This window comes from Setaria viridis, chromosome 9 (genome assembly GCF_005286985.2).
Source record: "Setaria viridis chromosome 9, Setaria_viridis_v4.0, whole genome shotgun sequence".
NCBI classification, from domain to species: Eukaryota; Viridiplantae; Streptophyta; class Magnoliopsida; order Poales; family Poaceae; genus Setaria; species Setaria viridis.
The window spans coordinates 43,214,394-43,228,898 of NC_048271.2; the positions used below are offsets into that span (position 1 = coordinate 43,214,394).

A 14,505-nucleotide genomic window follows, 5' to 3' on the forward strand; every position below is an offset into this window, starting at 1 on the left:
AAATTATGGTTTGGTGAGCTTGGTGCACACTTTCTTCCTATATAAAGCTGCGGGAAGAGAATTTCTTTGTCGCCACGGGCATGCCAACTTACGAGTGAGTTCATGACCCTGATACACATACTACATGTCAATTACGTACCCAGCTTACTAAACATAGCGAGAGTACTGCGTAACACACGTTACGCATATGTAATAATCCATCCACCTTCAAATACAAGGCACCGAAGAAATTTTTATGACAGATTAAGGGGGCAAAGGAAAAAAGCCAACATGTCCCTCGTTAAGCATTTAAGAGCTGTTGTGACTGCATGGGTTATTGGTGGGCTGTTCGTGTCCCTGTGCAATTAATAGGCAACCTTTTGCATGCAATTGGAGTAGAATTAAATGGATTAGTGCAAAATTGTGCAAGGATGGTTATAGTGACGTACTCCTCGTATAGGAAGAGGAGGTCGTTTTAGGCGTTTAGATGATTTACGCAAATGAAGTCGTTTTGGCTCCGTGAACCAACTTTTGGATGTGTTTGCCCCTGGCGCTTTGTTTTCTTAGCCTCCCTTCATTACTTGTGATGCTTTGTTTCCTGTGTGCCGGCCTTCCCCTTCCTCGCTAGCTTTGTTTCCTGTGCGCTAGCCTTCCCCTTCCTCGCTAGCTTGCCTGCGCCATAGAGTCCGATGCCATGAAGCTCGCTCGCGCCATGGAGGAGGCGCCAGACTCCGTCTTGTTGGAGAGGTGGCGCCGGACTCCTTGCCGCCGGACTCGTTTGTGCCAGACTCGTTTGCCGCCGTCTCGTTTGTGCCAGACTCCTTGCCATCGGAGTCCCAGGCCGCCATCTCGTTTGTGCCAGACTCCTTGCCGCCGGAGTCCCAGCCGTCTACTTGCGTTCGCTGTGACATGGCCCATGACTGCGATGACGTTGAGGGCTGCCGCCTAGCTCGCCGCCTAGCAGGTGTGTCCGTTGTGGTCTTGTTCATAGTGACTACGACCTCGCAGCAAGGATAATGGATGACATAGACAAATTGGATTGCGAGATCTATATTCCTGATGTCAAAAAGTTTCAACCAAATTGATGGCGACACTATACTTGTGCCTGTGAGCACGTTTTGAAGAAGTTGGATGAGCTATGGAAGATGAAGCAAGATGCAAGGAAAGAGCAGTAGATAATCGGTAAGCTTACATATCTCATTCATTCAAGCTAACATGCCTCTCCTAAATTGCTACCTAAGCTTACACGTCTAACTATTTTTATGCAGGAAGACTAGCAATGGCATCAGCTAGCAACGACACCTCACAAGGGATTTGCAATGGCAGCCGATCTTCTTTCTCTAGTTTTTCTTTTTGCATATGAGAAATCTTGAACTTGTTGCATGCTTTAACTGGCTTCCTTCAAAACACTATGAAGTGTAGAAAAATTATGTTTTCTTTGTGTGGACAATACTCTATGAATTCCTACAAAACATGTGTTGAAGAAATCAATCAATGGGTAAATTAGTTGTTCAAAAAATAATGAAACAAGTGAACAATTGATCCATTTACCTGTTGCACTGCTGGAACTAGATCTTCTATTGTTTTTGCATTCTTCTTGTATTGAATAGATTGAATAGCTCGAAAAAACCTCAAGTCTAGAATGTTGAAATCTGAAGAATTGGGTGGTTGACAAATTAGACGAATGTCAAATCCTTGTTGCTTAGCAGCCTCACAAAAAACCGGATCATTCACAGGTAAATGGGAAGGTGCATTATCTTGTTGTATGAAAATTAGTTTGTTCACATCTTCTCTTGGCCATTTGGCTCGATGGCAGGCAATACTTTGTTTACCATGAAATCTCTAATCACATCTCTTGTGATTGAAGTTATGGGCTTGATAACTTGGGCTCCATGAAGACGATTCTGACTTGTTCTTACAGCATTTCCATAAGTGATCAATGGAAAGCAACCAATTTTCCCATCAAAAATACACTCTCCATCCCTAAACCTCGGCCGAGCACAAACACACAAAAACATGAGCCTAGGGATGTAATTCTTGTTCTTACAAGTGAGATGGGGCTCATCTTCCTCGGGTAGCAAGTAATATTTCTCAAATTGTTGAGAGAGATAAAACCATTTTTCATCGATGAACATAAAGTCAAAAAACCCCTTAAATCTTGGATCACCAAGTAAACCCTTCTCAATCATGTCAACACACCACTTTAACCGAGACTTCTTGTTAGCATCTGTGAAGTATGGTTTGATGCTACTAGAGTGGCGCCTAAGAAAACCTTTTTTTAAATACATTTGTATCTTCCATTTGCTCATGTTAAATTTGTTACACACATCTTCTATGGTCATTCTTTCCTTGAGAGGAATGTTGCACAATACACACATCTTCTATGGTCATTCTTTCCTTAAGAGGAATGTTGCGTAATGCTTCCAAATCAACAGGGATTGCCTTACGGCCTACTGTACCCTTCTTTAGACTAGCAACATTAACCGAAATGTTTTGAGCAAGGGGGATTTTTACCTCGCTTCCACAAGCGCTGAACAGATCGAATGTGAAGTCCAAATTATTCAGCTACAACTCTCGTATCATACTTGCCTAGTTCCCCATTCTTACTCTTGCCAATAAAGTTTGGAACACTTGTTTTGTGACTTCTTCTTTCATGTCTTTCCTTCGTCCATTGACTTGAACGGGAGCCTCATCAACATCTTCTAGTTGTAAAAAAAAACAAGCACATTCAAACCAACGATTTTGATTACCAGCATAGTTTACTATCAAAATAAAATATCTTACCAGCAAGGTTTTCTTCAAAATTGAAATTAACTGCACCAAATTCGTCTAGTGGTAAGTTCAAATAAAATCCTATCCAAAAGAAAACAATGATATGAGAGATGATTTTTAAATATAAAAAGGAAAGAGTGATATGAGAGGCGATTGAATATGAAAAAGGAAACTAATAAGAAATGGATCAAATCAAATCCTATGTGTGCCCAAACGTGAGCAAGCGGCAAAAATACGCGCCCATACGGCAAAAATACGCGGCAAAAAAAACACCTTCCAGGAAACAAACTGTGGACCTCAAGCCTCTAAGGCAGGCACGCTAACCACTCCAGCCAGGAAAGTTAGTTGTATAGGTAATACCCGCAAGGGTATTTAATAAGGGCAAACAGGAAAAAAATACACCCTAATTAATCACTCCTTGGTATGTTAAATGCTGTCCTAAACGACTTTCTTTTCCTACACGGAGGAGTACACTATTTAAGGATAAAAATTCGAATGCTTCGATGCCTTCGACCCTAGATTATATAAGTTAGATTATAGATCATGGGTACTATGGTAAAAGATCACTTTGGGACCACTTAGAACCACAAATAATCTGAAATAAGCTAGCCATGGATAGCTTATTTCAGATTATTCGTGATCACAGAGTGATCCCACGATGATCTTTTACCTTACTACCCTTGGACCATAATCTAACTTATATAATTTATGAGGGAAACAAACTTATACAAGAGGACTGCATGGTGCTACCTTATGGGGAAAATCATGATAATTCAAGTACCGCGCTCCGCAAGACTTGCATCAAGCAAAAGAAAAACAAGTTTACCAATTGTTTTGCATATATATGGAAATGACGGGTACTTTAAATTTTGATGCTCCTGCTCCAATCTTTCCCCTACCTTTTCCTCGAAAGAATTCTTTTTTCCTTCCTCAAAGCTTGCACTAATTCGTAACCACCAGTACGTTTCATCTATCAGCGCCCCATCCGAATCGAAATGCAACAAATTAGGGCTCCGTCCTAAAATCCCAAGGTTGCTGCTGCCTCAGTGCCAGCCAGCCAGCCAGCCAGCCAGGGGTGACGTGGGAGTGACGCTCGAGGGGAGTAGGTGAAGGAGGGCGACGGCCGGCCAGGCACCGGCAGCCGCCGCTGCATGACACGAGAGGTCGACATGGATGGAAATGGACCCGTCCATATATCTATAAATGTCCCCGTCGCGGTTTGGTGAGGCTTAACCAACCGCGCCGACCGTCCGCGGAGTCAGCTATGACTGGGCCGCGCGACGGCCGACGAGCCAGCGAGTGGCACAGGCTTTTGCCTTTCGGATGTGCCTCTGCCGGCGCTTGCAAAACGCTGGCGACACTACAGTAATTCACCACTTACAATTAGCGAAGTCCAATTCGGCCACGAAAAATACTGGCTAGCTTCACAAGCCGCGACATGCCAACCAAAAGATTCCCTAAAGACCCTAGGACTAGAAGGAACATGGGAAATCATTCCACGCCGTAGAAGGCGGTAGTAGTGGCTAGTGCTTGCTGCCCATGCCCCATCAAGCCATCATGAGAGCTGACGAACACACACCCATGAGGGGAAACCGGGAAACAAACCATGAGTAGTAAAACGGGGAAGTTGACGATGAAACACAAGCCTCAGGATTCACTGTCAAGATCGGTACTCCCCTGCACCCCACATCGCTGTCCCGTTAACATCCGACGTGCCCTTGTACAGCGACTAGCAGCAGCTCACCAGCTACCACCACCACCACAACCTGCAGCAAAAGAATAAGCCGTCTCCAAGCTAGCGGCGGCCGCAGCGGGTCGCTTGTCTTGCTGCCAGTCAGATTCTGTGTATTCTGCGGTGTCATTTTCAGAGCTAACGGCTGCCGAGCCATCACCATCACCAAAATGCATCAAAACTGTAAACTGAGACCAAAGGTTCCTACTCATACACCCCTGTAGAACGACCGGTATATACTTCCTCATCTCTTCTCATTTACGTCAATGGTTGCATCTTACACATGGTTTGTTTTCCATACACGACGTAACAACTTCTCTTAAAAGGTTTCCGTACCAACTTTCCATCGTCGAGTGAACTATAAAATGTCAGAAAGCTCGAAAACGATTCCTCTAAACCGGCACGATTCTGGAACCTCAGAGTATCGTGCACCTGTTGAGGCCAAGAGACGAGAAGATCCTCCTCGCGGAAGGCCACACGCGGCCAAGCAGTCCTGGCCTCTCTTCCTCAAAGGCGTACTCTGATTCTCCACTCGGGCTGCCCTTCGTGTCCGCACCTCTATCAGCACTTGTTGCCTCACCAGAGCCTTTCACGTCGCCTGAGTCCTTTCCACCCTTTGATTCTGCTGCACCGACTTCGGATATCTCTCCGGGCTTCTTGTCGAAGAGTCCTTTGAACTGCTTCCTTGCCTTCTTTTCAGCTTCCTGATTTACAAAGGGTCCATCTCATGTCAGCCACACATTTGGAAGGGTCTGGGTTAAGGTTGCTCTATGGCATACCTGTTCCTTTTGCTTAAGTTTAAGAAGGGCAGCTGTAGCTTCTGGTTCTGACGACTTGTCGATAGTAATCATCTAACAAAGAAGCACGATCACCTTAGCACAGTGATGCATGCTGATAATTAGACATGGCACTGAAGTACGGCGTCACTAACCTTCTTAAAATCATTCCTTGCGTCATCAAATTCTCCTAGTAACATGTAGGACATTCCTCTGCGATAAAGAGCTTTCACATGCACAGGATTTGCATCCAGCACCTGCTCAAAGAGTAAACAAAAAAAAGTTTTCCCAATTTAGCTTCAGCATTACGTAGCTTAAGGCAGTGATGCATGTTATGTGAAACAAAACGATCGGCTAACAAATTCATTAACTTATGTTACAATTTGGTGCACCATGTGAAAGCACATATGTGACTGTTACTATCTTCCAGACAAATGCATAATTTTCAACTGAAGAGGGGATTAAGTAAGACTGAACATCATAAACACACTACCAGCAATGTTTTTTATATACTGCACCAAATGAAATTTTTTTGATATACAAAGCAAGGAAATTCTTTACCGCTAAACCCAAATGACTATAAGCAGTATTTGGCAAAGGCAGTTATTTGAAAATACCTACTAATATTCCGAGAAAAACCTACCTTATTGCATGTTTCAATGGATTTTCTGTATTCGCCAATCCTCTGGTAGCAAAAAGCTACATTTAGATGTAGAGAACTCTGCAAGTGTAACAAAAGAGAAGGTGAACAAATCTTCCACTGCTGCTTATTGGAGGATGCGCAAGAAAATGGTCGATTGATCCAAGCATCAAAATGTCATGGTAGGAGTGAAGTTGGAACAGAGTATCATCATACTCTTGAATTGGCAAAGATTTTTCCCTCTTCATCATCATGGGGATGCACGTGGTTATACTCCCTAAGCACCTGCAGCCATAGAGGTAGGAGTGCCAAAGTTAATGAAAAATTTGAAAAGTGTTTAATCTTGTATCGGTCCAAGAGAGAGAACATGTACTCATGAATATTGAACATGTACTAATCGAACAGCATGGAAGACCATTCAGAGACAAAATAATTAAAATCGCTGGAAAGATGTAGGTAACAAGACAAATATCACAAAGAAAAAAAAAACATCTTCCTTCAATTATATGACAAATACAACAATTCAATTAGTAACCAGAACAGAATCGAAGTGTAAGAACATAATGTGCCTTCACCCAATATCTATATGACAAACAACAGTAACTCAATTATGATAAACATCAATTTGTGGCATACAAATTCCAGATCCTATGGAGGCCATACCTTATCATATTTTGCCTTCGCAAGTTCGTACTTTCCTTCTTTAAACAGTCTGTTACCCTGAGAAAGGCCTCCCATTTAGAACCAATCAAGCATAGCAAGCACAAGTATTTGACAGCAGATAAACAATTATTGCATATCATGTAAACAAGTACAGGCTGAAATATAGGACTGAAACCACCAACAAAACCAGACCAGTTAATGGACTAACGTAAGCTTCAAGGCTTTCTCATGTTCATACTGAACCAATTGAACATATTGAGAAACATTGCGTATTTCCTTTTAGATATCATTCCAAATAAGGACGGGCTATTCAGTTTGTCAAAGTATACACATTTCTGCAAAAATACACGTATGACAAGCTAATGGGATACGAATTGGCAAGCTAAGCATAATTAGTTTAAGTTAGTATACCGTGTTCTTTATTTTGTCTGCCTCATCCATGATTTCTTTGAAGGTCAAGCCAGTCCAATCCTACATTAAATTTGGATTAGTTGTCAGAAGAAAGAAGATTCGATAGTGAAAACTACTGGCACTAGTGAAAGCAAAGGTGGATAAAAAAGGCATGTTACCTTGGGCATTTCGAATCCAAGCAGTTCAATTTCCCACTGAACGGTCGCTCCTTCAGGAACATTTGCTGGCCTGTTGCAGCCATAAGGCATTATTCAGAAAGCTCCATTACAAAAATGGACCCTAATATAAATGGTTGATACAACCTTGGGAACTTATCATATGCAAAATCTGGAGGGCAGGTGACAATAGATTTTTCACCAGGAAGCATTAGTCGAACACACATTTCGAATCCTTCAGGAACCTACAACATGCTTCGTCGATTTGTAAATTTAACAGCAAGATTTTATTCCACTGATCATTGTCTAGCATGAGAAAGGTTAATGTGGTATTACTTACCAAGCCTTCTCCAGAACAGAACTCCAATGGCTCACCATCATTATCAACTCGTGTATCATAAAATATTGATTTCGATTCGTCAAGGAGCATACCCTTATAATGCACTCTCAATAAACTATCATGAAGAGGGCAGTCCATTGGAAATTCACCTGGCATTTATAAGGAACACAAAGAAGCATCACAAGCAGAACTACATGATATAATCAAAACAAAGAACAGTAACACCATCGAAGGTAAAGTTACATTCCATCTGCAAGGTTTATTTAGTGAAGAACCTGCAGGTTTTATTAAAATATAAGAACAAATAACAAAGCAGTTTGTCTAATTTCACATTACTAATGCTTCCCTTAACCCAAAATTTTGGTTGTTTCTAGCGCTATTACTTGGATTATCAGACACCATTAGTCATCTGATTTTCATCTCATGGAATAATGATACATATAAGTCAATTCGACTTGTTCAATATTGGGAAATCAGTTGTTGACCAGGGATTTCTGGGGTCCATGTTAGGAAAAAAGTTCCATAAGAATCATGTGTGTAGTACAAAGTAGGTAAACCTACAAAATCTCAATTTCAAATTCATCTTTGAAATAGACTAAAAATCAAGTGTTACTGTTAGCGCATGATGAACAATGCTGGATGGACTACTTTTGTTTTGTTTCTTGACATCTAGGATGAATTGACCTCTCATTTTTTTGGCAGGCTTACTTTATGTGTAATACGTAGTGCATACATGACTTTTTACGAACTTTTGAAACACTGCAACATGCTGCATTCACAAAAGGGGATACCAGAACCCTGGATACAAAATCTGATAACAAAATATAAATAACTTAAATGTATTAAAGTCGACAAGTTGATGAATTTTGGGAAGGAAGCAACCATTTGTACTATAATTTTGTTTGTTCTAAAGAACTTATGCAAATGGAAGGTAGTAGGAGACACAAGAAAAATATTTCATGCTCACAAAAAAAAAAGAAATAACATGAAACAGAGTGTTAAGCTTATCTACCTTTTCCATCAACTACACGTCGTTTTATGAGGCGACCATCGCCAAGCATGTCTCTCACCTGTTAATGCATCCAACACACACATTTTAATGCAGTTTAGCATGGAAAGGAGAATGTGAATCTCCATAACAATAGAATATAAGTTATATGTACAAGAAAGATTGTGGTCTTAATCATATAATTCAAATGTATCAGAACTCCTAGAATGCTCTGGTATCTTCCATCAGCATATTTAGATATGAGAACCAGACTAATCTATTATATAGCAGGAACCCTCCATGCCTGACCAGTGAGCACAGCAAATGATTTTTGGAACTCAAATATTGGTCAAGCATATCTGGATATAGAGGTCATAACCCTTTTCCAGTATTGCACCCAGTTTTCTGTTGTTTCAATCTACCCAAAAGTTGTAGTACACTCTTATTCTAAGTCTCAAGAAACATGAGATTAAAAAATTCTTTAGGGAAACACATTTTATTAAATGTAGCTACATAAACATGGAAGAAAGAAAAAAAAAAGTTGAGACCTTCAAATAAAACCAATCATAAGAATCTTTAAACAAGACAGCATAACAGTTTCTTAGTGGTTAGTGGATGGCAGGTGATCACCCAAGCTTCAAACACTTTAGGTTGGTGTAGCGATGCAAGCAGGCCAATTTATGACACAATACACTCAATCAGTTCACTGCTAACTTAATTGGTGATCCAAGTGATACACATGGTTAGTAAAGCAAAAAAGCTTAGGATGGGCCAATCATCAGCATGGTTAGTAAAGCAAAAGAGCTTAGGATGGGCCAATGATCAGCATGACTGGGATTGTATCTCTAGTTTGGTGGCCTAGATATACTGATATGTTATAGTGACCTTGATATGAAATTGTCTGCTAAAATTAACGCATTAGGAGGTGAATTGTAGCTCCAGTGACCTTGATCTAGAAACTGTTCAATGGATAATTGACATGGAGCCTTGCCCACTTGTAGCACGCCACAAAATCATTTTCATTGCAGTGTTCTGGTAGACAGGATAATCATCTAGTCAAAAAATCAAAGTATGACCACAATGATGAAATCATCATCAGGTATAGTCTAGGACAATACCTGATATTATAGCAGCCTAGGACAATCATGGGATGTCATCAAAATATAGCAGGCCTTAATATTAATTCTAAATTAATATAAAGATGCATGAGCATAGCAAGGAGATGGCGCACAAAATGAAACTACCAAACAGTTATGACTGTACCTGAACAAACTGAATCAGTTCAACGTCAAAATGAACTTCTTCAAGGCCTTCAAGGTGTGGCATTAGTGAGGCCTTTGTCAAATAGGTACTGCTAACAAAAATAATCGCCTTTTCCTTGCGTGTCATTGTCCCAATGCCCATCTCAAGCCCTTTAGGTACCTAAACTAGAACAGTAACAAAGATATTGCAACAAGCAGTCGTTAGGGGCAAAAAAGGCACTTAAATCAAAATGAAGCATATATGCTTTTAGTGTTAATTAAATAGAATCAGTGTCAAGTTTAGACTTATATTAAGACCAGGAAGCCAGCACTACAGATTGTTGCATTGAATAACTGCTAGATGTTAAACAGTTCATGTATATGAAAGAAAACAGCCAATCACACATCATCCAATGTGCTACAAGGCTACAAGCAAACTACTGAATTTCTATATCCTTGCAAAGAACTTCAAAAGAGATGATATGACATGTTATCTCCAGTGATCAGTGCTATGTGTTCCCAAAGCTGTAGAATATTTTACAATAGAAGAGTTTGAAATACACTATGTATCTTTATCCTGCTACATGCAACGGAGTTTGAAGAAGCACAAAATATTGATATAACCTATGTTCCTATTACATCCAACAAGATATCACTGACCTCAGATTTACCAATAGTAAAGAAATATGCTTCTTCTTTACTGGGAATAATTTCTTTTCCATCTGCTGTTCTTGCAGTTATCCTGGAATGTTAAACAATATCTTAATTCAGATAATATTCAGGTAGGCAAAAAAATAATACAGTCATAGATTACATGTATTGATGTGCCTTCCATAAACTACTGTAAACAGAAATGGCAGTTGCAGAAGGCAAAGAAGATAAGAATGCAGTCAAAGTACAGGAAGACTGGAATGTAAACTGGTTTGCATCAAATACTTTAATTTCCATAGTGCCCGTACTAGCTAATTGTTGAAGCCAAGGGTATATTGGTCACAAGTAGGGATGCAAGAGGGTACCTGATGGGTCGTTCTAGATCATTTCCTTAGTTAATTTGCATCCCTTTTTTCTTTGAAATCCAGATTAGTTCAATTGAATGAGTTTTTTGTCAACCCAATGATCCAAAGAAACCAAAACTCGCATACCTAGTCACAAGGTCTTAAGAGCATTTTGTACAGGCACGTGCAACAACAAACAGAAGGCATGAATCACCCCCATTCCTTTCCATGCCAGAAATCCACAATATAGGCAATCATGTTGACCATTTCTAAGCACAGAGATTAAGTGGCTGACACGAAGAACGAAAACATATCCTATGAATACAGCCAAAGCATAGATGGCTAGACGAGCCTTCTGCAAATAAAAAAACGTAGATAGTTTACCGTGCTGTTATTTCGTATGGCTCCCTAGGTGTTTCCCATCCCTTGCCTTCATCAATAATCTGCCACATTCAAAGGGAAAAAATTGTTTGTCAAAGAGCTGAAGCATCCAGCCTCACATACTAGACCACTTATTGGGCAAACCCACAAAAAAGGAATCTACAATGGCAGTTAAATAAATAACACTGATAAAGTTTGAAGAAAACAAAGACTAATGTACTCCTTTAGCGGTACTCCAAGCAAACTGGGGGAAAAAAACAGAATTCAGAATCTTTCAAGCTGAATGCAACAATATGAGAAGGCTGTTCACCTTCTTTACAACCCCTAAATCCTCAGCCACAACCTGTCAGAAAATAAGCAGAGTAATCAAAAGTAGCAAATATATATTTTGAACCTCATTAGTTCTTTAAATTTTAGGTTGGACAGCATCCATGAAATCAAGAAATAATCGAGACGGCGACTGAAGGAGAGAAAATGTGTTTCTCAGTTGTGACATAAACCTGACAAACTGTGTTTAAGTGAAACAAGTGTCATAATCAGAGTAAAAACGCTTGTTTGCATGAAACAGTTAACCTCAACAGCTTTCATATTCAATTGAAATCGATTTTATCCAGGAAAAGAGAAAACCAAATCATTAATATTGATAAACAATTTCTTATGTGATATATAGAAATTATAAGTCGTTTTAGGTTTGTCCTAAGTCAAACTTCTTTAGCTTTGACCAAGTTTAAAGAAAAAATGCATAAATATCTAGAACCATCAAACTAATTTCTCTTGGTAGATCATGAAATGTATTTTCATAGTGCATTTATATGATATTGTATAACATATTTTTCTATAAACTTAGTCAAAGTTAGACAAGTTAGAATTAATACAAAGCTGAAAGGACTTATAATTTGGAACAGAGGGAGTACTACTTAGTGGGATATACTGGCCAAAAAAACTATATACAAAGTTAGCAACAAGTGTTGCCATAAAAGAACAATTGGTAGACACAATATTATTTGAGTTATGAAGAGGAAAAATGATATGCCATGTCAACAACCACATTAGGTACCCTGCGATCTTGAGCACTGAGTCTTAACTTATATGACAATATCCCATTTTGTAAGCAAATATTGGATACTATTTTTAAAATCGTACTATGCTGTAGATAAAATTACTACTAGAAAAGGAAACTATTTGCCAGAAGTGCTTTGACATTACTGAAATAACCACCGGTTGAATTCATACTCAAGCAGTCATTTAATGAGACTAACCTTGGCTTTAAAAAAATCCAACATTTCAATCTCAAATTGAAGTTCATCATCTTTTGGAAAGCCATCTGGAGCTGCAACTGGACAATCATCCTCGGCATAGTGAATTTTAGGCTGCATTTTGAACTGAAAAAAGGAAACTGTAAGAGAAAAGGGGAAAGGGAAAAAATGAAAAAAAAACAATTGGTGCTTGCATTGTTATTGACATGTGCATTTTTTATTCGAATAGTTGCATTCTCTCTGAAAATTAGTGTTCTCTTTTTAGAATAAATTGTTTAGTTTAATTAAATGGTTTTAATCTGTTCAAAGAAATACCATAGCAATTTCACCCTTCAGCATTGTTGGGAAGCCTTCAGCAAAGCCTAGGATCATCTTGCTCTTCCCTAAGACAAACCTGAGAGGGATCCCTTTACCTGTAAATTATAACAATAAAAAAGAAGATGATTTAAATTAGTTATTCAATTGGCTGCTCATATAGATGTGACAAATATTTGGGGTACATAATTCATGTAACAATCAATTGTAAGATACAAATATTATGGAAAAGGCATTTAATCTAATATATTGTTCCAGACTCCATAGGGTATATGGAAGCACAGGACATGTGTTTAGCTAGAAAATTAGGTTTTGTACGGACCTCTGTTTCTCCTTTTCAAAATCGCATACATAGTTGCCAGCATAAAACAGCAATAAGGATGCTTGCAACATAAAATTTAGAATCATAACCATTCAATGAAAACAAATGTAAACCTCTCAGCGACTGAGAAATTGGTAGTTGGGAAATGGAAGCAGGATACCTCAGCTCAGAGCAGAGGGGAAAGCAAACTAGTTAATATGAAAAAAGGATATGGAAGCAACAGCATTATAAGAAATAAGAATTTCTAAATTCAGGGTTATCTCCATGATTCTCTGCAATATATTTGGGTATACATAAGGTGATAATGCAGAAAGATATAGCATCACCTCCATGCTCCCTTCTTGTAGAATTGACAACAATACCATCCATTGTCCGAGTAGTGCAATGAATTATAACCTGCACAATTATTACAGATGAGCAATATTTGACAGCCTAAAATTCCATATGCCTACAATGCAAAAACAGGACTGTCTTAAAACCATTACGAGGGCCAGAAAAAAGTGCAGTCATGAACAATGTAAACTCACTAGTCTTGAATGAAGAAAAAAAGATTATATATAAGCTGTACAAGAAGAATTTCATTTAACCATCAGGCTAAGTTTCGTTATAGCATTTACAGGACACAGTAGGAAATGATAGTTTATGGATGCTCTCGGCATTACCCAAAATAATTACAACAGAAGGGTCATTCCTATTTAAGAATCAACAGCCAATTGCACAAATTGTTGGATGATTTAATCAATCAAGTATAGCTAAAGCTCAAAACGTCTTTGATCATCAACATTACAAGGGAAACTTAAATTACAAAAACAGAAGAGCATAGGGATAATCAAAACGGTGCTCGGCTGCAGATACAAACACACATTCATGTATTGTATTTTCGCAATGGTATCGGGCGACATAGGAAGGGAAGATTGCAGGTGGACACTGTAACCTGATCGCCGTCCGCAGGGGTAGCATCGCCACTCCCAGACCGTATGAGCCCCTTCATCAAGCTCCCAGGGGTGAGTTTCTCCCTCCTGCAGCACAACACAAACGTCGCGTGATCACAAGCAAGCAGCAGCAGTTAAACCAACGAACGAAAATTTGGAAAACCTGAATTGCAAAATAATACATCCGGGAATAAAAATACAAAATTAAGTTGCGCAATTAGACTTCTGTATGCTTCGGAATCCCTGGGGGCGGACAGGGACTGACCTCTTCTCGGCCGCCTCCTCGGCGGGCGACTTCTTCTTCGCCGGCGGCGGGAGCTCGCCGCCGCCGTCGCCGGCGTCGTGGGCCATGGCCGAAGCTAGCTCCCGGGGGAGGTGCTCGCCGGCCGCTGCCGCCGCGTCGAAACGGTGGGGAGAGGTAGGCCAAGGGTTCGATCTCTTCGCCAATCAAGGGCGCTGCGTGCGAGCGTAACTGCGCATTAATGGCCGGGGCAGGCGGAGCAGTTGCGGTAGCGGCAGCGCCGCTCACCTAGCGAGTCCCTCTGGCTGGAACCGGGTGGATGGTGGTGGAGGTGGACTCGCGCCGGCGCCGGCGGAGAGTCCAACG

The 14,505-nt window shown here is 40.1% G+C and overlaps 1 protein-coding gene across 1 annotated transcript; it reads right to left on the reverse strand.

The window, feature by feature from the left end:
* Positions 1 to 4,720: 4,720 nt before the first annotated feature.
* Positions 4,721 to 14,473, reverse strand: LOC117837501 (peptidyl-prolyl cis-trans isomerase PASTICCINO1). Its single transcript, XM_034717146.2, has 20 exons — positions 14,164 to 14,473; positions 13,901 to 13,985; positions 13,293 to 13,362; positions 12,645 to 12,742; positions 12,333 to 12,455; positions 11,384 to 11,416; positions 11,077 to 11,135; positions 10,358 to 10,439; positions 9,720 to 9,878; positions 8,481 to 8,538; positions 7,469 to 7,617; positions 7,276 to 7,373; positions 7,132 to 7,201; positions 6,974 to 7,033; positions 6,563 to 6,619; positions 6,116 to 6,184; positions 5,903 to 5,980; positions 5,415 to 5,516; positions 5,263 to 5,334; positions 4,721 to 5,187 (listed from the first exon to the last, which is right to left on the reverse strand). The coding sequence occupies exons 1-20, from the start codon at positions 14,247 to 14,249 to the stop codon at positions 4,900 to 4,902; spliced, it is 1,896 nt and encodes a 631-aa protein (XP_034573037.1). The 5' UTR covers positions 14,250 to 14,473; the 3' UTR covers positions 4,721 to 4,899.
* Between the last annotated feature and the right edge of the window lie 32 nt (positions 14,474 to 14,505).